General features: G+C 43.9%; 1 protein-coding gene across 1 annotated transcript in view; it reads right to left on the bottom strand.

Moving 5' to 3' along the window:
* Nucleotides 1-10,223, bottom strand: part of CUNH13orf42 (chromosome unknown C13orf42 homolog) — a 20,103-nt gene extending 9,880 nt beyond the window's left edge. Inside the window, exon 1 of the mRNA XM_025044770.1 lies at nt 9,807-10,223. Within this exon, the coding sequence (XP_024900538.1) occupies nt 9,807-10,223 (417 nt within the window). The remainder of the gene's footprint in view (nt 1-9,806) is intronic.
* Between the last annotated feature and the right edge of the window lie 14,446 nt (nt 10,224-24,669).

Raw genomic sequence — 24,669 nt, 5'->3', positions numbered from 1 at the left:
ATATATACACATACACACACACACATACCCACATACAAATTTTCAATAGATAAACTAAACAGTAGACTTGACAGAGCCAAAGGAAAAAAATGAGTGAAGTAGATAATGGAGCTGAGAAAATCAGCCCAAGGAGATAAAAAAAGGAAGAGGTTCGTCATGAATCCTGGTTTACCGAAATCTCGGTGTTACCTATCATAGTTAAACATTGCAATTGCTTTGGAAGCAGAGCTACATATCTTCTATCTCTGGTACTGGTATTTCTAGACTCCCAGGCTGATAGAGCTACTAGCCTGTTTTTCTCCCAGCTTTATAATTTTATAACCATTATTTTGTTGCTAGCACTTGGTAACTCCTCACCTTAAATGTCATCTAAATGGTCCTTTCACTTAATGAACCACTGAGTGAAAAAATTTTGCTCACATTTATCAAAGTGTTAGTAGCCAAACTGATAGAATTGAATTGACATCCTTGAAACATAGTATAAAATCTTCACATATGATAAGCAAAACATCACAATCCAACAAGAGAAGGGATAGATTTGTCGACAAATGGTATTGGAAAACCGTTACTTAGGAAAATTTCAATATGGATTCTCATATTCCACCACATGTCAATATAAATTGCTACTAGACAAAATAATTATTTCTTTTTTAATAGAGGAAAATGGCAAGTATGCAGATGCTTTTGAGACATAGAAGGACTTTCTAAGTATGAAAGCAATAGAAGAAATATAAAAGGCAAAAATTGATAGATTTGACTAAATAAAAATCAGTAGTATTTGTACATCAGAAAATGTCAAATAAAATTAAAAGATACATAATAACTTAGAGAAAATATTTTTAACACACTTGGCAGATAATGTACTCATATCCTTAATATAAGAAGTTTTCATATAAGTAAATAACAAATCTTTAATAGAGTCAAAAAATTTATGAAGACATAAATGGACAACCTATTAAATAAGAAATACACATTGGTCTGAAAAAATAAAACAGTCACTGTTGCTCAAGAAATAATCAAAGAAAAGTACATAAAATAATGCAGTTTCTCTACTACATCAGTAAACTTTAAATTAACGACAACAGTTGGTGCTGATAAAGTGCAATAAGAAGGGCTATTAATGAAAGTTAATGAAAGTGTAAATTATAAAATGTTTCTGGAAAGCCATATGAAGAATCTGTTAATGAAAGTGTAAATTATAAAATGTTCCTGGAAAGCCATATGAAGAAGAATCTTCAAAAATTAATGACCTTTAACCTTTGATCCATTAATCACACTTTTACGAATCCCTGCTAAAAAAAATGCCTTATAGACCTAGAATAAGATATATGTATTTATCATTTTAGCAACTGTTTAAAAAATGTAAGTTATTAAGTTTTTGTGGTTAAAACTTTAGCTTTCAAAAACCAGTTAATGAGATGGGAAAGAACCTACAGTATATAATATCAACTGAAAAAAAAATATTAAAAAGTATATGGTATGAACCAAATTTAGTAAATTTATACATATATATACATCAGGGTTGCCAAATTTAGCAAATAAAAATATAGAACAGCAGCTAAATTTTAATTTCACATAAATGATAAATAATTTTTATATAAATACATACCGAATATTACATGGACATAATCATACCAAAAATCTATTATTTATCTAAAATTCAAATTTAAATAATCATCCTTTATCTGGCAACCCTAATATACATATATGCAAAAGTCAAGAAATAAATGATTAAAAGAAAATATACCCAAACATTTTATAGCGATTATCTCCAGATGATAGATTCTAAGTTTTTTTCTTCTATATACTTTTCTGTATTTTACAAATTTCATCTAATGAGAAAATATAACTTTATCATCAGAAAAAAATGTTTACCTAAAAATGCGTCCTTTTGATGGTGAGCTCTGAGCCATTACACACTGCATGTTTTAATTATTAGGATATGATTCCGTATGAATATGTTCAAACTGTTTTCTACTCCATTAAAAACAAGATTATTTTCCAGTCACTGAAAACCACAGACCTATTACTTTTCCAGATCTTCTATCAAACTTTGTAGTAGTTTCCTTCTTAAATTACAGTTGAAGCTTCTCGGATTATCGGTTTATTGAACATCTACTATGTGCCTGGAGACTTGCTAGAGGTTGGAGATAAAAAGACAAATAAGACATGGTGCCCCCACTCAGCGAGCTGATGGCCAGTAGTGAAATTAGCAAATGAGCAGACAAGTATGGTGCTATGTGCTGGGTGCTGAGATAGTGATCAGAAACAGGGAGGAGGGCGACGTGGTGCATTAGATTGTGAATGTGAGAAATCACTTCCTGGGGAAATGATTTCTCTGCTGTCTAAAAAGGACAAGAAGTTAGCTAGGTGAACGGAATATGATGGAGAGGAAAAAGGGAGGAGGAAGTATTGCTTCTAAGCTGAGCACACAGCATGTGCCTGGAAGGTAGATTGGAAAATATCATTACCAATCTGGTGGTGTGAGTGGGGCTGCAGGAATTATATGGTCTGCTATCAATCATTATTATACTGTCTGTCATCTTGTGGAGAACTCTGCCAAGCATAATGGAATATTCTTTGCAGTTTATATTGAATTTTTACTGCCATTCAATTCTGCAAACCAGATATAGGCCAAGTGATAGAGACCCCCACCCCATAACTGCAGCTCACAAAAAACCTGCATTTTAATATCACTGTATTTGCACACAGTCTAACCAGTGCATCTGAAATATATTGCTCAGTCATTTAAAACAGATCCAGAACTTGCTTCCCTTTATATATGCAATTTATATATGAATAATTTGGAATCTTTTTAGTTAATTGGATACAACTCTCCCGCCACAGAGGAGAAAGAATCTTCTATTTGCTGTTGACATGGTCTTATTTCATGAACCAGGATTGAGTTGCCCCTATAGAAAATTGATTCTGAAAGCTAACTATTGTCAGAATAAAACTGCTTTAAATAAAAATCATTTACTTTTGGCAAGCATTCTCCTGATTCCATTGGTTCTTTTTAAATTGTTCTTGTAGCAGGTGAATTTCTTCAATTGGGGGTGGAGGGTAGTGCGGGGAGAGGCATACATTTTGTAGGCAGTTCATCCAGGCAGACAATCAGGAGTCCAAGCTGCTGAAAACTAATTGATCCACAGGAGAATTCATGAAATTTCTTCTGGCTGTGGTAGGTGACAGGTAATCCTGGCCTCAGAAAATATCCAGCCCAAACCATTGGGCAGATTTCCATGGGGTGCTGCAGCCAGCCCCAGACTGCCTCCCCAGGCCAGCCCTGGCTCCATGGCCAGCCTCTCTGGAGCTCTTTGCTGTGGTCTGCCCAGGCCAGGGGCCACTTATGTGTTCCAGTTCTCACAGTGGAGTGCTGGCTGTTTATCGGTTCATCTGGCCCTGGAAGTATGAGGAGCTTTCCTCAGTGAAGACCCCAAATGCCAATGAGTATTTGGTCAGAATCAGAGCATAATCTCAAGCTTTTCCTCTTCACCCTCCATCAAACCCCAAGCTGATCAGCCATACAAAGGAAGAAAGTGCTGACACATGCTACGATATAAATGAACCTTGAAAACATTATGCTAGGTGAAAAAAGCCAGTCACAGGAGGACAAATACAGTATGACTCCATTTACATGAGGTTCCTAGACTAGGCAAATTCATACAGACAGAAAGTAGAGGTTACCAGGGGTGGGAGCGGGGGAAACAGGGGGTTACTGTTTAATAAATATGGACTTTCTGTTTAGGATGATGAAGAAGTTCTGGAAATAGATGGTGGTGGGCTATACAACATTCTGTATGTACTTAATGCCACTGAATTGTACACTTAAAATGATTAAAATGGTAAATATAAAAATAAATGTTAAGTATTTACTTTAAAAGACTATTTTTATAAGAAATTAAAGATTGTCAAATCTTTTATAAAAAACATCTTTCTCATTCCTAAATGAGTATTTTTAGAGCTTCCATGACCTCTTAAAGAACTCATTTTATAAAGTGTTCTAAAATATATTAATTAGGGTTTAATAGTCTTTTGGATGAATTATTATAGGTTTTTATAAATGGTAATTTGGAAAAGTTCACAGAAACCTAGTGTGAAGAACTCTGATTATTGTCTGACAATCAACAGTTCGAAAAGGCACACATTTTTCTTTAAAAGGAATTTATTAAAAAATCATTCAAAGAGAAGCACTTAATTTCTTAAGAATGCATTACTGTGATGACTTCATTACCCATAATCGGGGATGCTAAAAATCACTCATTTCAGGAACTATGAAGCACTGTGTTTAAAATGGTAGATTTTATGTTTATCACAACAAAAAGAGCAATCTGAAACGGGCAGTAAAACGGTCCTGGAATTAGACAGTGGTGACAGTTGCTCAACTCTGAATATACTAAAACCCACTCAATTATACACTTTAAAGGATAAGCTTTATGGTATGTGAAATGAAGCTGTTATTAAAAAAAATAAAATAAAAATAAAAAAAGCCTAGCTGAAAGAAGTGATGTTTATGAGGAGGAATGAAAGGAGGAAAGTGAGACAAGCCCTCCCAGCAGCTTGAGGAAAAACGACCAATGGAACAAGAAGGTGAAGGAGAAACAGGCAGAGGCTGAGGCCAGTCAGTTCCCAGCCACGTCCTCAAACAGATTGCAGAGGGAGCAGTTTGCTTTCCAAGATGCTGGGATGACGGGGGGGGGGAAACAGCAAGAAACACAATAGGATAAATTTCTCCTTTTTACAGGCATTTTTCTCTCTTAAGGTAAGCCACATCGTCAGAGGATTTTGACAAAGATCTTGGAAGAGTGTGTCATCCACCCGTGCTTCTGGCATCTGAGTTCTCCACTGGGTCCAGAAGGCACCAGTGGAAGCTATGTGCTCAAGTGCCATTCCGTAGGCCCTCACTGAGACCCAATGCAATGCTGCCTCTTGGTTGTCATGGCAGGGGCTCCGAGAAAATGCCACCAGAAATCTGTACTGCTGCACTGCCTCACTCTCCCACAAGAGTGCCTACCCTCGACTTGCTTACAGTATCTAGAATAGTTCCTGACGCAGTGCATGTGCTCAGTAAATGTGTATTGGTGAATGAAGGAAAGAAATGATACATGTATTGATGAATTGTTACTAATATGTTATTGAAGGCATTACAAATCACACCACACACGATTCTTTGTGTCAAGTCCCATATGAGAAATTTGAAATATAAAGCTGGGAAAAATCTTGATTCCCCTAAACAATGGGTATGGTTCTTCCTTTCAGACAGAATTTTGAAACAAGTCCGGCTCTTTTTTTATTGTAGCTTCCAGAAAGCACAGAGCCAAACCCAAAGCTCATTTACAGCAACATGAATTAGCCACATGATCTGCATTTGGTTTCGCGTGGCCTTGATTTTCTGCTGGGGCTTTTTTCTCTCTCGATTTTCCAATTTCTGTTGCTACAGTATTCTGCTGGTGTGCGGCTCACTCAGATACTTTGTAGAATGAGTTGGGAAGTGTGAACATATTTCTGTAGAAATGATTTGAGGACACGACACCTACCCATCTTGAAGTTCCTGTTGAAGCAGGGCTCCCCCCGTTCCCCGTTTCCTTCCTAGCGTTAAAGTGTAGTACAAACTCAATATTTCAGTGCTAAGGAGACCGAGAGTAAAAATGAAATCAGAGTGAGCCACGTGAAGAGAAAATGTCAAGATAGAAGGAAGGTTTACTCATGGATTGTGGACAGGAGAGAACCTAAAGCATGCCTTCCAGTCATGCTTCCGGCCAGCCTCCTCCTAGACATAGAGAGCCCAAGCCATGCAGCCTCATGGGAGAACTTCGCCCAAGCACAGAATCCATGCAGGGTAAGAGACAGGTACCTCCCTGATGACTCTTTCTGGCAGGGTAATGCAGCCTCTTCGTCTCATCTTGAGGTACATACTCCCGCAAATGATATGTTACACAAGCTCAAAATACGTTTTCCCAAAAGCATCGTGGCTACGTTAACAAGAGTGTGAGTTCTGGCATGATAGAGACTGGGTTTAAATCCTGGTTCTTTCTTTTGCAGGTGCACAGTCTTACATGAACCACTTACTGTCTCTGAGCCCCAGTTTTCTTATCTGCGGAGTGGGGCTAATGCTTAACACACTGGGTTTAGAGCACAACTGGAAGTCAGGAATAACTGCTGATTGTTCCTGATTGTCCTGGGCTTCAGCACAGGAGCGGGGGAGGTGGGCGTGCAGGAGACCCCGTTATTCCTCTTTGCTGGTAGAAACGCCTCAGGTGCCCAGGGCAGGTGCGTCAGGTGGCCTTGCCTTATCAGTTCAGAAACTCTACGTTCCAAGACAGAACCATTTCGAATATGCTGTTTTTCTGCCACTTGAATTTTGTTGGAAATTCTAACCTTTGGTCATCCAAACAATGAGTCTAAAACTGCAGTTCATGCCCAACACTGACACAAATCTGCCAAGATATGAAATCTTTGTTTGTTTTGATTTTAAAATGTTGCAACACATGTGTTTCATTCATTTTTGTAATGACCTCCGATTCTGAAGAAAGAGCAGATTGTCACAGGCCTGGCCAGGCCCCACCATGCAGGAGCCCAGGGGTCTTCCCATACCCATCCCAGGCTTGCCTCACTTCCCTCTTCCATCAACCCACATAGGTGCCCTTCCAGGCTCTCAGCGTCTCCACAGGGCTAGGATGACAGACCGTTTCACACCCTAGTGCGTCATAACTTAGACACACCTTAGCATTTCAACGGGACCTATTGGAAGGCCTTACTCCAGGCTGTGAGAAACTATGGGTCTTGACCCAGTAGTGGCTTGTGAAATCAATTTAGTGTGTCATGACCAGCATTAAAGAAAAAGGTAGTACAGAATACTTTGAAAAACACCGGAATATCAAACAGAAAACAGGAATAATTACATGAAACTTTTGTTTTGGTTGTGTTTTTGGGTAAACTGGGTCAACATCTAAAATCTCTTTTACTGAGAGTTTTAAAAAGAGTTTAAAAGCCATTATCTTTCTCCAAAGAAAGACAGAAAGTGGAACCTAGCTTCTGTGGCCAGGCCAAGGGCTAGTATTTGTGGAGAGGGAGGGAGGCCTGCCATGGTGTTCAGAACAGCAAGGAACACTGCTTACTCCCTGCATGAGGCCAGCTCTCCCCTGATCCACAGCACAAAAGACAGCAGACTTAAGTCTATGAAGCATCCAGGAGTGACCAATAAGCATCCACAGCTATGCTCTGGGGCTAGAAAAATGACAAAGATACCTCATCAACCTCACTAAGCTCACTGCAATCCACTAGGGGAGACACACATGCTAACAAACCACACACATGCTAACAAACCACAACACGGTATTTATGATAAACGCTAGAACAGAGATGTGTTTAGACTCGTTTTGAGAAAAGGAAAGGCTGATTCTATACAGGGGTGTGTTCATCTCCTAGGGCTGCTATAACGAAGTACCGCAAACTAGGCAGCTTAGAGGGACAGAAATTTGTTGCTTCACAGTTCTGGAGGCCGGAAGTCTGGTATCACGGCGAGGGCAGGGCCACGCTCTCTTTGAAAGTGTGAGGGAAGGATGTTCCGGGCCCCTCTCCCCGCTTCTGAAAGTTCGTCACCTCGTGGCAGCATCACTACAAAACTTCACACAGCCTTCTCTCCGTGTGCGCGCGCATGTATCCACTGGTGGTGTAGGATTAGGGGCCCGCCCGAATAATTTGCAATCACCCTAACTAACTAATTACATCTGTAATCACCCTTCTTCAAAATAAGGTCACCTTCTGAAGTAATGAGGGTTAGGACTTAACTAAATGATTTGAAGGAGACAGTTCAGCACATAACAGAGGGTCGAGGGAAAGAATGTTGTTTGCCCTAAACCTTGAACATCAGCAAGCCTTTTTCTACCAATGCAGAAGGAAGATGACATTCCAGCAGGAAGGAGCTCTCCTGGTCCCCTGGCCCTGCCGTGCACAGAGAGGCAGGCAGGCAAAAGCCACCTTGCTAGCCTGTCACGGAGGCCATGGAGTCTGCACCCACTGTTTCTCAGGCATGCCCAGCCTACACCTCTTCCTTTAAGAGCAATGAAGGAGAGCAGCTCATGTAAAGGCTGCTAAAAAGCTTCCTGCATCTTACATTTCAGGGTCGGTAAACCCTGGACTACCTAGTGTGTGCCAGGTCCTATCACAGGTAGGATCTTGCTTCCTCCTCACAAGGTATATTTTTATTTCCATTGGTATGCTACAGAAATAGAAGCCCAGAGAGATAAACTTAACTTCACAAAGGCACACAGCTTTTATTTGTAAATATAGAGTCAAAATTCAGTCCTTTTCCTCGCCAACTTCGAAATCCTTTTTAAACCCTTTCCTGGTTCCAGCACGGTGAGAGGCATGTCCTGAGGAAACCCATTCACCGTATCGTGCCCATGCCCCTCCTCACAGCCATTCCTACTCTGCCAGCTGGTTGCTCTGCCTCTAACCCTCTCTCTGTTTTCAGTCAGCTGAACAGGAAGGGAACAGGGAGGAAGGGAGCTCGGTTCTACAAAGAGAGGACTTCATTTCGCAGGAAAACGTAGTGCCTAGAGGGATGCTAACCAAGCGTAGAGCTCCAGGATACTCGAGCTGGAAGGGAGTCCAGAAGCCACTGCAACCCCTCTGCCATCAGAGATGGCCCCTAAAGAGGGGTCAGTGGCCCACAAATCCACAGCTGGCTGGTGCAGGGTCAGTCAGTACTGGGACTCTGTGTAGGTCCAACACTGGGATATTTTTGGAGTTAAGTTGATTATTTAAACTGCTCCCACCTGGGATAAAATGTAAACAGTTGAAACCAGCTGGATGAGGCCAAGCCCCGGAGATTTGATAGCAGGCCAATATCATTCAAGGTTAATGGGGCTTGCACAGCCCGCGGGACACGGGCTAGACAGCCAGGATGTGGGAGAGACAGGCCTGCTCTGAACACCTTAGAGTCCCATCATCAGGAAAACAACTGATGGAAATATAAAACAATCTTGAACCTCAGGCATTAAAACAAAAATTGAGGCAATGAAGGAATGAATAACTGAATGAGTTGGGGGTTCTGTTCTGTCAAATCAGGTCACCGAGCCTCAGCTCGCTCTTCTGTGGCACAGAGGGTGCCGCTTTCCCCTTCCCTTCCAACGTCACTGGAACCCCCAAAGAACGGCAATACACAAACGCTGCGATGGATATAAACCAGACAAATCCAAGTTACTTCTGTCACTCATTACTGCTTAGTCTGGGCTTGAAGCCTCCGGTGCCCAGCAAAGTCGTCCTGTCATCTCCTTCGAGGCGCAGACCCCCAGGGTCCTGATGGAGCAAATCCTCCAGTTATTTGGTTCTCATGGGGCTAAGCATCTAGATATTTGAAAACATCTAGTTCACAAGAAGATTTCACTTTTCACTGGGATTTCTAGATATTATTGCAATAATAAAAATAACAACAATAATAATTTGTTGAGAAATTATTTCCTGTCACCAAAACGCCATAGGAGCCTGATGTCATCCATGCAGCGGGCAGTGAATGACAGACACAGAGCTGCCTGACGCCGCAGCCCAAGCTCTCCCCGACAGGCTGCTCCAGGACACTGTGGACTGGCCTCCTCCGTGCCTCTACGTGGAAAATCAACATGGGACTAGCTACTCTTCCCGGGCTGGGAGACGGCAATGGAGAGTCGCCGAGGACAGCTGAGCCGTTGCTCCGAGTGTGCCGAGTAACTAAGCTGTGTGTGGATAAGCAGGTAGGTTTCCAACGGGCATCGGAGGCTCTTGGCACAACTCTCATCTCAATCGCACTTCTCAGCGGCACTTACCTGTATTTCTTTGGAGGGGGGCTGTCCGGGGGCCTTTTTTCCGCCCGTGGAGGATTTGGACGAGGTGGAGGAGAAGCCCTGGGCGCGCTTGGGCTTCAGGTCGCTGAGGCTGCTCAGATATTTTTTCCGCAGGGCCAGCAGCTCCTGCAGGTACTGCAGGCAGTCCTGGGAGCGGGAGTACATCCACGCCCGGTCGCCCTCCTGCTGCAGGTAGTACAGGCTGGTGTCCATGCTGCCGGCGCTTTTGTACTTCTTTAAGGACTCGCTGAATTTCTCCCCGTGGTCCCCTACCACGTACATGGAGCTGCTGCGGATCAGCCGCACCGCGGGGCCCGCTCCGTCGCAGTAGGAACTCTCGGCCACCGCCGCCTTTCTCTGCGGGCTGGAGTTGAAGATGGAGTGGAGCTTTCTGAACATGCTGCTCGGTTTCTCTCTGTGGGTACCTTCCAGCTGCCTGCGCTGCGCCACCTGATCTAGCTGGGGGCGGAGGAGCCAACAACAAGCAGGCCTCCCGCCATCTGCCTTCCAGGAGGCCTCTGATCTCTGGAATCCCAGCGTGTGTGGGCTCAGTTAGGCGGGCCACCAGGGCATCTCATAGGAGGGACATTTGCACCCAATGACCAGGATGCCGTAAACCACCTGAGGACATGAGGTGGTGCCCTGTGAGCTTAAAAGCAAGCGCCCTGGCTGGTTCTAAGCGCCATGTGGGGCAAATACCTTCTGCGCTCTCGCATTGAAGGCCCAGCCGGATGAGGGAAAGCTGGCAATGCTTTTCCTGCTCAGCTATTTTCTCTCCTTTTCATTTTCCATTTCTGGATGTGGTCTCACTCAGTTTGATTTGATCTTGCTGTGGATTTTTACGTTTTCACCTTGGCTAAGCTGGCCCTGGTCTTGAACTCTCAGTATCCAAAACGAAATCCTACTTAGCAAGGACGCCACTCAGCCAAAATCGGTGTGTTGCATGATGTAAAATCTAGTCCCCTGAGCTGGGCCAGGGCACGCACAGCCGGGGCGGTTGGCATGAGGCTCGCAGATTCCCGATAAGCTGGGTTCTGAGCAGGCATCCAGCGCCCTGCAGGCACCTCATCTGCGGTAACGAGACCTCTCAGCCGTCACCAGATAGCAGCCCATTGTGGAGACGGAGGATTCAGGTATCGCGACCACAACTTTCTGCACAAAAGGCTCAGTGAGCTGAAGGTGGCCACTTTTATGGGGCAGACCTGTTTTTTAGCTTGAGCACATTTTCATTTAAATAGATTACTTATGATAAGACACAGACTATTTTTCAAGAATATCGTTTGAGTACATTAGAATCTCAGGGATGTTCCCTCTAGGATTTTTCTCAAGCAAATGCTACACATCATTATTACCAGTCTAGTTCTTCACTCAAAGAGCTGAAGCCTGTAAATCTCTAGCATAGGCATTTTCTTAAGCTGAGATGGACGTTAGAGGAGACTATGAGTCCCCCAGAAACTGTATGTAAAATGTTATCGGCTGTATGTATCAGCATGTTTTATTTTTGCTGAGGTTTTTTTTTTTTTTTGAGAGAAAGTGTTCATAGTTTTATCAGATATTCAAAAAGGTCTGTGATACAAAGATTAAATTTAAAATGTTTGGATCCTTCTTTAGAACAATAGCTTTACTTTTTAAAAATATAGCTATTAAGGACATTATAGATGCATCTGTATTGAGCACATCCTCTGCATGTGGCATTCTAGGCACTGTGGTGAGATGGCCTCAAATATGCAGAAACATTCACACCTTACACTTGCAGAGTGATTTAGGGTTGATGAAGCATTCTCACATATAGTAATTTATTGAATCGTTATGGCTTTCTTGGGAGAGGCATCATTTCCATTATCATCATTATTGGTCTTCAATTCACAGATGAAGAAGGTGAGCCTGGAGATATTAGACTTGTCTGACGTCTAAATCAGATGAGTGAGAAACTAGTCCTCAGACCAATGCTCCAGCCTCAAGGGAAGCTGATCCCAATGCCTCCTTGGTGCCCTGGACATGCAAAGTCATGTGCTTTGTGGCCCCCTGTGGGGTCTCTACCCAGCCCATTTCTCTGGCTTCACACAGGCACAATGTCTAAGCACCCAGGATGGAAAAGTACCGACAGAATTTCTTCCTAGAGGAATTCAGGGACTGTGACCACATGGTCTTTCTCCGTAGCTTTGCCGGTGGGCTTATAATGATAATGGATTTTTAAAAAATTAAATAGATAAAAAATGAAGTCTAATTTATACGCAGAATATCACAAGAACCTACTCTCTTAATTGCAAAAAGAATAAAACTACTTTCCTATGTATTCTTCTCTTCTCTCCTCCTACTTCCCTGCTTGGAGTCTTCCTGAGGGCCAGACTTATGAAAAAAAAATTGTAGTGACATCACTTGCAGAGCATTTCATGAACACTAAGGACATTAGCAGCAACCATGACCCAGCTCACTGACTCTTACCTCCTGTACCAGCCCAGCCCTAAAAGCCACCCCTTTCTCTGGACTGTTTACCAAGAAAGTCCGGGGAGAAAATGCTTTCTCCCTACAAAAATGCTTGTCATTTCTGCTGAAAAAAATTCATTCCAAATAGCAACTTTCTTTATACCTTATTTAGATTTTCTCGTGGCCTCACTAAAGAAATGCATGTAAAGTCACCTTGTGGTCTTAAAAAATGTATTTCAAGGATACTGCGAATACCCATTAAATCCCAAATCAGGGTCTCCTGGGCTTGACTCTTCCTTTGCATCAAGGAGAACACTGGGCAAGCACCTAGGTGGGGGAGGGAGAAAGGCCTGCGTCCTCGTCCCCATGCAGCCCTCCAAGGCCAGCCCCACTGTGGGCTGGAAGGGAGTCAGCTCTCGGAGCCGAGCTCTGCACTCAAACAGACCAGGCCTGCTGTTTGTGTAGTATCAAGAGCCTCCAGCCTTGACCAGGACCCCAGAGAATTCCCAGTAAGGTCACTCAGCATAATAAATCTTGTTTTGTTCCAGAATTTCTCAAAGGGCTAATACCAGGGGAGGGGGGCGTGCGGGACAGAGCAGTCCAGATAACGCGTTCTGTAGTGATGCTGGGTGCTGGCAGCTGTAGGCAGGTGTGGAGTTGGGTGACTATGCTTCTGTCTGCTCTCAGGCAAGTCTCGTCTGTGCTGCCGGAGCTCTGGTGGGCAGGGCAGGGTGACAGGTCTGCCACCTACCAGCTTAGGAAAGTTAAACTCTGAGCTTTGGAGTTCTCATCTTCAAAAGTTAGATATTATGTATTTCATAGAGTTATTTTAATAATTAAATGAGATAATGGAGAGCACTTAACATGTCCTATTTTCTCAATCAAAAATAATTGCTCAAGCAATTATTTTTATAATAATATAAAAATAGTATTACTACTACTTCTGTTTTGCAGCTCCCAACATACAGTTGCCAAATTATTGTCCCAGGCAATATTTTGCACCTGGGCCTCTCATCCTTTAATGTGTGTAGAGATCACAGGCTGAGGTGGGCCAGCCTTAATGATCGGCTTGGAAATGGCTAGTTTAGGCCACTGCCCTAAATAATGCCGAGTTTCTCTGAGATGCTAGTTGTCCCCAACAGCCTGCCTGCTGAAAAGGCACATGGCCAGGTGTTCCATCCCCTTCCAGCACAAAGTCAGGTGAGGACCTAATCACTTCCCGCCCCACACGGTGGCATGTTGACTATCACTGTGGACAATCACCTGGGACAATCTCAGTGGGACACGCATCTCAAGGTAGTTCTGCCTTCAGTCCCGTCAGGCTGCACCTGCACTTCCCACAGAGAATCCCGAGTCAAAGAAAACAACCGTGCACTGGCCCAGGTCTAGAACTTCCCTTGGCTGTGTTCCTGACAGGAACACAACTGTGAGCATCCACTTCCCAGAAGACAGGTGAGATGGAGACGAAGAACGAAGGAGGAGGGAAGGCAGAGGGAAAAAGAGGAAGCTGAGAGAAGGAAGAGATCAAATCGTCTGTGTTGAATATTTAATGAAGGGTAAGATTACAGAGTTCGACACCGTGTATCCCATGTCTCGTTGGTCCATTTGCACAGCGAACGGGGACATTTCACTTTCTGTTCTGCTATGAATTGTGAGAAAAAGAATGTGTCCTGGAGACCAGCTTCCCTGGCTCAGACAGTGTCCTGTGCCTTTTGGACCCTTGTCCAGCCTCCAGAGCAGAGTAACTCACATGCCCCCTGGGCCTGGCCTTCCACATATGGAGGCCGAAAAGGAAATAATGCATGGTTTCGTCCCTTCTCTTACTTTAACGGGCTTAGAAACCCACCCCACTCCCTAACCCCGCAATGTGCCTGAAAGCAAACAACAGATCTGAGGTTTAAAAGGCTAAAAATGTCCTGGTGCCTGAGTACATGGGGGCCGGTGGCTGCCCTTGTACCCCCTAGAAGGCTCAGCCCCGGTTTGGGAACTGCTGCTGATTGGCGGGCAGAATGGGCACATTTGAGGGCGGAGGGTAGGGGCAAGCAACCCGGCTGGGCAAGACTGGAGACGAGTAGAGACAGCTTGGGTTGGAAAGAGTAAAGGCGGCAGCAGGCAGGTAAAGGAGGACAGGAGGCCAGGTCAACAACTTTGGTTTTGATTCAACTGAATATTCTCCATCAGAGCTCTGGGAGCCCATACAGCATATTCATGCAATTTAGGAAAAATGTCCCCCCTAGGTAAAGGTCAGGCAAGCAGTCCCCATTGGATCCCCTGGTGGGTGCCCTGGTACAATGTACAACTATACAACTATGCATGATAACTCTGACTGGTTAAGAACTTAGAGCAAAAAATTGTGTGGCAAATGGGGTTATGGGAAATTTCCACTTAGAAACCTTAAGTGGGAACTCTGTTAGAGTTAAGAAAGGTTAGTGTTTCGTTTACCCATTACTCTGTACAAACCATCCCAAGACTTAGTGTCTTAAGTCACCAATCATTTTGTTTGCTCACAATTCTACAGTTTAGCTGGGATTTTGATGGGCATGTCACTGGCACGCCTGTGCCTGAATTCAGTGGATGGATAGGCTGGGGCTGGGCTCAGCTGGGAAGCTGGGGCAGCAGGGCCTCCTCCTTTCCACAGGGGCCCTCCAGCCAGGTAGCCAGAATTCTTCCACAGCTGCTCGGGGCTTCTAGCAGTGCAAAGGCAGAAACTGCCAAGCCTTGAGGCTTAAGCTAGGAATGAGGACCACGTTCTCCTGCCCTATTCTATTGATTAAGTCAAATCACAGGACCAAATTAAGGGGAGGGAACTATACAAACTATACAAGGATGTGAGTCCTGTAAGGCACGGCTCGCAGGGGACAGCAGTATAATTGACCGCCACAGTCTGTTAGGAAGCTATGTTGGCCAGTCAGGTGGACAGGTGAGGACCTCACTGGAGGGCAGCCAGGGAATAGACTTTTCTTTTTTAAGGATAATCTTCAAATTATTTACATTTGATTTGTATATACCACACCGGTTTATCTTTCTAAGTACATTCAGCTAAGATTAATGGCAAAATAGATTACATTACTCAAAATCAAGTGTCATAAATCACTATAGGAATCGGTTTCATTTTTTCCAAAATATAAAAGGAATGTGGATGATTAGGAATGAGTTATATAATGGTTGGAAAGATAAATTTAGGGACCCGATCTTATTCTGGATTATTTTTAGTGACATACTGCAGCATGTATCAGGACTCTCAGAAAAAAAGATATAATCTTCGTGAACACTGTGTTTTTTTTATCAAACATTTACATGACTATCGACAGAAAAATTGGGTGTGATTTTCCAAAGGCCCAGAAGAAGCCTAAGCCTGACAGTGCTTTGGGAGTCGGAGTGAGATGAACCGTCTGCCTGTTCATCTTTTTCATCTTCTGCACCTCCTCTCCTTCTACCTATTCCTTTCCAATACTCTCCTCCCCCCATCATTTTTTTTTCCTTCCCCTTTCTCTCCAATTGGAGGCTATTATGTTAGAGTATCAGTTTGGCTTCCATAATGAAGATAATATGCCCATTTCTTTCTCTCTTGTGTATCAGTGTGGAGGAAGGTGATCCAGGTAGGTGTCTCTGTTCCATGTGACCATCCAGGGGCCCGGGCCCCTCTCGTCTTGTCGCTCCTCATTCCTGAGGGTTGTTCCTCTCTCCTGCATTAGTGAAGATGGCTCAAGGTAAGGTAACCTTTTCGAGGAAAATGTGAGAGAAAAGGGTGTGCAACTTCTCTCACTTTTATTCACTTCCAGTGAGCAGAATCTACTCACATGGCTACTGTAGCTGCACAGGAAGCTGACAAATGTGGTTTTGTACTCAGTGGACTTGTGTCCAGCTCCAGGTTCTTTTGCTATAACAGCTGTGGGGGGACAATCAGCAACCTCTATGTAAATGGTTTGGCTTCATTCATGCTATTAGGAAAGGAGAAGAGAAAAGCAGGTGAAGATTTTTTCTTCTGGCACTCAAGTAGAGATGTAGAGGGGAAAAACTGCTTTCCAGGTTTTTTCAAAAATTTAAAAGCATTTTTGACTTTTCCTTCCCAGACAAGAAACTTCCTCTTCCACATCGGTCCTCCAGAGGAAGCCAGGAGAGCCCAGAGCAGGCCTCCCACCTCGTGCTTCCCCACTGCTCCCTCTCTCCTCCCACACAGGAAGGATGGCTTCCTGGGGCTCCCCACTGTTGGACCAGAGGGCATTCTCTTCTAGGAGAAGTGGTGAGCCGAGACAGAGGCAAAAATCGCAGCTGTCCTAGCAGAGCATTTGAGGTGGTGGCTCAAGGCAGCCTCGGCTGCGTGTTGGCATTGATGAGACGCATTGGCTCTTCCCTAAAGGCAGTGGCAGTAACTCAGAAAATACTCAGGTGCAACTATGCCTGCACTATGTGACCACACATCCAGTTTGGCTACCACTTGTCTCTGGCAGAATATGACTAGCACTCCAAAGAGAGGATCTCATAACCTCCACAGAAGCACGGCAGAGCCTAGGGCCAGAGAGCATCCCAAACGCCCGGCACATCCTGTGGCTCCCCTGCATGGAGGGCACAGAGCCTCTGGTCACCAAAGGGGAGGTGAAACGGTTCTCAGAACCATTCTCAGCAGCACCTGTGCGCACTGCAAATGGACAGTTTCATGGGAATTAGGGGCCCTTTACTCAACTTGGTGAATTACTCTATTCAGAGGTGAAGTCATCAGGTGTGAAATTCTCAGAAAGAGTTTAAATGTGTCTGAATGCTTGCCCCTAGCCAGAAATGACCTCTCTGCTGCAGTTGTGGTGTGTGGAATCAGAAGGAAATCAGCCAAAAGATGGAAACCACCCAAATGTCCATCAACTGATAAATGGATAAACAAAAGGTTGTATATACATACAATGGAATATTATTCACCTTTAAAAGAAATGTTCTGACACATGTTACAACATAGATGAACCTTGAGGACGTTGTGCTAAGGGAGCTACATCACAAAAAGACAAACGTATGATTCTACTTACATGAGTTATCAGAGTAGTCACATTCATAGAGACAGGAAGTAAAATGGTGATTGTCCTGGATGAGGAGAGGGAGAAATGGGGAGTTAGTGTCTAATGGGTACGGAGTTCTGATTTGGGAAGATCGAAAAGTTCTAGAGATGGATGGTGGTGATGGTTGCTCAACAATGTGAAGGTACTTAATGCATTGAATTGTACACTTAAAATGGTTAAAATGCTAAATTGATATTTCTCTATTTTATTTTTTTGCGTTAAAAAATATAGATTCCCCAGGATACTGATTCAGAGAGATTGGGGAATCTGAAACATTTTTTTAAGAGGCACCTCAGAAGATTATCATCAAGAAAGTTTAGGAAACTCAGCTGTTTCATAATGAAGTAGATGTAGAGCATCTAAGTCCACTTTCCATTTATAAGCACTCAATAAATGGCCACTCAGTAATAGTAGCTGTTGTTATTAATAATCTAAAAGTTGTTTTTTTCTGCAGAGGTTTCATGTGAAAATGACAATAATTATCGCAGTTAACATTTGCAAGCACCGACTAGGTATGCGGGCTTTTATCTGTGTTATCTCATTTAATCCTCACAACGTTACCTATTAGGAACCATCATGATGCTCATTATAGAAACGAGGACATTTTGGATCAGACAGCTTAAGGAACGTACCCAGTATCCTGTATCTATTGCATGACGGAGCTGAAGTTTGGACCCCAGAGGCCATGCAGCTGGAAACTGGCATATTTACCAGGCCCAGAAGGGCAGGAATTTCGTTCTCTTGTTCACTGCTATATCCACACTGTTAATAGTAGGTGCTCAATAAATTTGTGTTGAATGAATGATTCAATCATTTGGTGGTCATCAAAAATTGTTATCTGAATATTTGTCAAAGGAGAAATGCCTTGAGCTCAGAAGTGTTTTATTATTTTAATTTGGGATGAGATGCCATGCTCCTAGATCAGATACCCTGTTTCCACCACTCCCAAGGCCCTTTTATTTCTCTCTGACTTAAGAGGTCTCAAAAAAGCTTCTGATGTGAATGAAGGGTGAAAACCTGGGCTCTGTTCTCAAATCTGTCAATTGTGGCATGTGTGACCTTGGGAAAGCCTTTGGTTTCTCTTCGGTAAATAGCAATCATTATAAACCCTGTGCTACCTTGCCTCTTCCAGGGAGGGTTTTAAGGATTTCCGTGTCTCCCAGGCTGTGGTAACTGGTAGCTGAGCTCGGAGTTGAGGGCAGGATGAGGAGTTAGCCACTGCACTCCCAAGGGCCTGGAGCTGTCCTGAGCAGCATGGCCAAGGAGTCAATCAGGCAGTACCAGAGCCCAGAGAGCTCAAACTGTGCCATGGAAAGAACGGAGTTATTCCAAATTGCATACTTCATTGGGGAGCAAGCACATTTAACTTAAACTCAGAAAACATTTATCACTTGTTGGAAAAGATTTTAGAAAAATAGTGCCTGGTGTTGCAATGATGGAAAATGCTGAAGAGAAAAAAAGGTGTTCTAAACCCATCAGTATGCACAGAGATTATTAGGGCTGTTTACAAGCAGTCTAGGTCTCCTCTGGGCATACACTGGGATTGTACTGCCCCAGTATTAGGAAGAGTATAGAGTGAAATGACTTTCACGGAGGTAGTTCAGAAATATATCCAAATCCTTAAAATTGGCATTTGTCTTGACCTGGCTATTCCACTTCGAGTAATTTGTCCTAAAAAAAATAATTCATGGATGTGCACAAATATTTGGCTATCAATTTCTTATAGCTGATATTTAGCTAAATAAAGCATGCTTTGGTTAAAAAGCACAGTGCTTAAAAACAACATCAACAATATGAAAAGATGTCCACAGTGTAACGAGTAAAAAAAACTCCCATGTAAAAGTGTGTGCAATATACTCCCTTTTGCATATATCTGTATGGTAAATAGCCCATGTGTTGCTTTTGTCATAAGTACAAATGTGTTATTTTTAAGTCATGTAGATAAAGAATATTTAAATATATAAGATATATTTATAGTATATTCAGAGAAAAGGAAGGTTGAAGATAGTATGTGAAATAGTAAATGCAGTATAAACAAATGTTGAATATATATTTATTTACATTTTTATATAAAGAATGTATAGCAGAAATATATATATATATAACCAAAATGTATGATAAAAAATAAAGGAATTTATAAACTTTAAAATAATTTTTAAAAAACTGTCATCATCTTGTTATAGAGTGTTAATTCTGCAGTTTTGTTCTTTAATTAATTCAAGGCTACAGCAAATAGGTCTTACAGGTACACCAAGCTAGAGGTTTATCAACCCCCTCCACATCATCTGTGGTGCATCCCACTTCCTGACCAGCCGTAAAATCGGATGTAAATCCTTGGGACCTTGTGAATCTCTACTCTGATCACTCTTTTTTCAATTCTGTTCTTGTTTCTGATTACCATTTTTAAAACAACGTTTTATAGAATGTTTAGTTTGACCCTCAGCAATCTTGTATGGATCAGTTCACCATCACCTTGGGGAAGCAGCTGCGCTGCTGAACACAATGGGGAGAAAGGAGGACTTGTTCTGACGTTGGTTTCGTTCACTGCTCTATCTCCTTCATTAGTAAGTCCTCTTTGATCTTCTGGGCGAGCTCAAAGCCACATGTGGTGAATTATCAAGGGGTGTGTCAGACGATCTAGAAACCATAATCCCTCTCTCACTCCGGCTACCTCACTTGCGTGTTTTATGACAATCAGCATGGGTTAGTTTTGCAGCGGCAATACATAACCGCAAAGTCTTATGGGCTTGTTACCTACATTTCACTTGCCATCACGTTGCAAGTCCATTGCAGGTTGGCTGGGGACTCTGCTCAGGGACTCAAGCTGACAGAAGCTCCATCCAAATAAGCTTTCCATGGCTGGGGGAAGAGAGTATGGTGAAATGTTCTTATTCCTAAAACTTCCCAGTGAAATTACGTGTTTCACTTTTGCTTACACTTCACTGATCAAAGCCAGTCACATGGCCTCTCCCGACTTCCAAGCCGGTGGGGCAGTACAATCCCAGTATATGCCCGGAGGAGACCTAGACTGCTTGTAAACAGCCCTAATAATCTCTGTGCATACTGATGGTTTGTTTATACCTCCATTCTCCCCTTTTAGTAAACCTGAGCTCATGTAGGACAGGAATCAATTCTTCTATACAGTTAAATCCACCTCCATCATCTAACCAAGTGCCTGCCTGGCACATGGAAAGTATTTAATTTTATTGAATGAATGAATAAATGAATGAATAACTTGTCTCATATAATAAGGAAGTAAATCTAGGAACTCCAGGGCTTTAGAGTTGTGTTGTCAGTTGTCAGCTTTGCCACACTACCGCTCACTTCTTAGTGGACCTTCCTGTCCTGGAACCTCCTTCCTGGTACAGCCCGGCTTCGTTTTCCAATGAGAGGCACTTACTTGCCTGAGCCTTGAAAGGTGGAGGTGAGGAGAGGCAGTTATCCTTAGGACACCATAGGGGCCAGACCAGACCCAGGCTCACGGTGGTTTCCAGGCTTTTCAGCAAGCACCAGATTGGGTGGGAGATTTCCCAGAGAGCCTTGAAAATTGTAGCGGTTTCCCGCCAAACTTTAGAGAAGCCCCCACTTAGGTGTTTCAGGCTGCAATTCCAGCTGCTTTCACTCCCTCAGCTCTTTACACTTTATGTACGCCCTAATTCCTATATTAATATAACACGCAGAGTGGTTTTAACACTGTCTTCCTTTATTTTTACCAAGACTTAAACGGGAAATTTTTTTGGTCATACTCCAAAGAAACCTGTTACTTTTGCTCTGTAGGAAAACCCTCTAAGTGAGATTTGCTATTCTTTCCTCCTCTAGTGTTAGCTGGAAAGGGGTTCTAAAGAATTGTCTGCCTCTGAAGAGGACCCACTCAGCGACAGTCTCTCTCTTGGGCAGAGGTGCCACTCTTACTTGTGACAAGTAAATTAGGAACAGGTGTAGCTAGAGACAGTAAAACTTTCAAGGTTTGCAAGAAGACTGGCAAACATGTCAGGGACCTGTCCATCCTTACCGATAATTACATTATCTTCTGACAAAGTTCTCAGCTTGCCTCTTCCAGCAAAGCATATTATTTCCCTCCTCATGCATTCCGAATAAAATTGCTACTGTGCATCAAATATTGATGCCTGGGTGAATTGAAGTTTCCAGGGCATAGGTTGCACTGTTCTAGAATGCATACTTCATCTCTAAATCCTTTAACTCCCTTTGAGTGGAAAATGGCTGGCGATTTCTAACTCAGAGAGAGAGCTGATGGAGAAGTGCCTCACGCTCTATAGCAGTGCTGAGTGGATTAAGCGATTACTGGAAGTGAATATTGAAACATTTCAAGATCCTCTGCGTTGGTGCAGAATTAATCAGCTCACCTAGGTTGCCAGCAGGAGCCCCACACCTGTCTATGAATCAACATCATCTACGGCCCCTAGACTTATCTTTTTAATCCATCAACAAATATTTATCCGGAGGCAACTCTGTGCTCATCATTGTGTTAAATTTCATGAGGTTTTTCCGCTGACTGCACCTTCTTGGTATCCTTCATAGTTTTCTCTTCCTCTGTCAGTCGTTAAAGAAATACAACCCCAACACGGTTAGCTAATATTTACTGAGCTCTTACTGTGGTGACTGATTATTTTCTTTCGGCTGAGCATACAAGTCTCCTAACTTCCTCCAGAGGGCAGCACCTTCACATGCTCAGCCCAGCTCTGGTTGGAATGACTAGCAAAGCAAGAATAATCCTTGCCTTTGTAATAAAGGTGAGCATAGGTTAGAAGAAAATGAAACCTGTCCAAATTAGGGTGTCCAAATTTCCTGTGCGTGCCTGCGTGTATCTGTGTGTGGACGGATGGAGCTCTGAGCGTATAATCACATCTTATAAGTTACAGCAAAGGCATAGTCACTATTGGGCATCTGTCATACACCAGAAATTGTGCGTCTTGCTTTAATTTTTTCTATCAATAGGAATTATTTGTAATTAGTAGTTTACATGAAGAGAAATGCCAATGAAATGCATTTGTCTTACACACTTAGATTAAATAAGCATTTCCTTCTAATTTTGTTGACTGCCATTTGATTGTCTTATAAAGGATCTTTTCTGTTAACAATAACATAAAAAGAATAAAGAGAGCAATTCCAGAAAAACTATATTGATGATCTGGTGATGAGAGAGGGATGCAGGAAAGAATATTCAAATTATTTCTTTAAAGTTAAGATATTCCCAAATTGAGCTACTAATTTGAAAAGCATTAGCTTCTGATCCGCTTGTTTAATTGTCTACACGCACCCAAGGTTCTGTGATGCTTTATTTGCAAACAATGATGTTGTGCAGATGGGAGGTGCTGTCCAGAAAGGGAGCCCTTCACATGGTCCAAAACAGAGACTTGCAAGAGTGTTGATTTCATTTCCTTGGCCTGGGAAGTGGCCTCCCGGGGTACAGAGGGCCCGCGAGGACAGGAGGAGATTGCTAAGGGGGTTCTGGCCCAAAACTGGGGTTGCTGGGTGCTAGTTTTTTGTTTGTTTGTTTTATAGACAAAGACCAAGGCCAGACCTGATTGTTGTGACAAATGAGGACTTTCTTGGGGTAAAGTACCAAGAGTCTACCGAGTTTAAAAGGTGAGAGGGGGTGGGGAAGAAAGCGACTGCAGGGAAATTGTACGCGTATCTGAAGGAACAAGAACCAGCAGTTACGGAGTTCCAACCCCGCGGCAAGCATCAGTCTAGGCAACTTGCTGACTCCTTCAATCCTGGCAATAGTGACGAGGCAGCAATGAGGTCCTTAAAATGCCACTTAAAGGCCTCCACGGTTTGGCTCCCACCTGCTCTTCCAGCCTGGCTGCTTCCAGCCTGGGAAACTCGGGAGCTTCCGTCTTGGCCCACGGTCCCCAAGCAGTGACAGCGAAGGAAGAGATGGGAGCAAGGGTGAGTGGGACAGAGATGTTAGCGACTCGTTCCACGCTGGCCACGGCTCCACAACGAAACACAAATAGAGCCTGTCCTTTTGTGTCCTCGAGGGAGGACAAGTGATCCTGCTGCTAGCCTCTCCCATCCCCGGCCTCTGCAGTCAAGTTCTCACAATGGCCTCTGACGAGCGAGAAGAGAGGGGAGGGGAGGGCCTAGCAGGTGGGCGCTGGGGCCCAGCCCTCCCTCCCTCAGCAGCCTCAGCCTCTGCATAGCTTGCCAGCCTCCCAGCGAGTCTTCCTTCTAGAGCCCTTCCCTCCCCTCTGCTTGGTGAGGTCCTGAGAGGCGGCCGATGGCCCCTCGCCAGCCACGCCCAGCCAGCTCCATTCCTCTCACCCCGTTCATTCTACGGCATTTTCTCTCCCTGTGTCCATCAGGATCTGACAACAACGTAGGAACTGCTGGTATATTTGAAACAGGGGAACTTTAATACGGGGGATTGGCTGCCACGTGGAGTAGTCCAGAAGGCCAGCAGCAGCAAGGGATGGCATGAACCAGAGACCAACAGTAGCGTGAAGCCACCTCCACATCTAGGTGGAGGGGCAGAAAGAACCTGTGTTACTGGAGCCCTGACCAGGGTCACCTCGGAGGAGTTGGAGGAGATGCGTCCACCAGCAAATGTCTCCTGCCTCCACCTCCTGTGTCCCACGGGCTCTGGTTGTCCTGTTGCAAGGGCAGCCAACCGGTTCTCACTGCTGTGTTCTCTTCTGTTAGCTCATGTAATCCTCACAGCCACCCTGGGGTGTGTTATTTTCATTCTACTGATGGGGACACATAAATAACACTCCATCCACTCCCAAATAACAGGCAAGGGGAACCCAGATCAATTTGGATTCAAAATCCAAGTTTGAGTGTGTCCTCCAGAGACCCCATCTTTTGTCTTCCAGGCAAGGGGAACCCAGATCAATTTGGATTCAAAACCCAAGTTTGAGTGTGTCCTCCAGACCCAGAACTGTAGGCTCAAGAAATAGTTACTGAACTAATTAGATTCTGGTCATTTAGTCCAGGGAGTGAAGAACTGGTTAGTTCTTTCTAAGAGCTGTCAAAAGAAGTGAAACAATAAGGCTGCTTCCAGAAGGGCAAGCGCCTGACTCTATAGAGAGCACTCCCGGGCTTTGGCCTCTGGGGCGGACAGGCTCACCAAATGATCCTCTAAGGAGGACACCCCGTAGTGGGGAAAGGGCTCACAGAGACAGAGATGAGCCCTTTCACCAGTCCTGGGGGAGGGACAGTGGCCCCAGGAGGCATGTAAGGCCAGGAAGGTGACCACCCAAGACCAGATGCCCAGGGGCCACAAGTGAACCAGAAGTTCTGAGAACACATTCATGTAGCCGTTTGTTCACCCAGAAAACATGCAACAAGCCCCCAGTGCTGGGAAGACAGCAGTGAGTGGGACCGCGTGGCCCCCGCCCTCGGAAAAC

The sequence above is a fragment of the Pteropus alecto genome, unplaced genomic scaffold (genome assembly GCF_000325575.1).
Source record: "Pteropus alecto unplaced genomic scaffold, ASM32557v1 scaffold413, whole genome shotgun sequence".
Classification (NCBI taxonomy): Eukaryota; Metazoa; Chordata; class Mammalia; order Chiroptera; family Pteropodidae; genus Pteropus; species Pteropus alecto.
The sequence above is the reverse complement of the archived record's forward strand: the minus strand, read 5'-3'. Positions and strand labels throughout refer to the sequence as shown.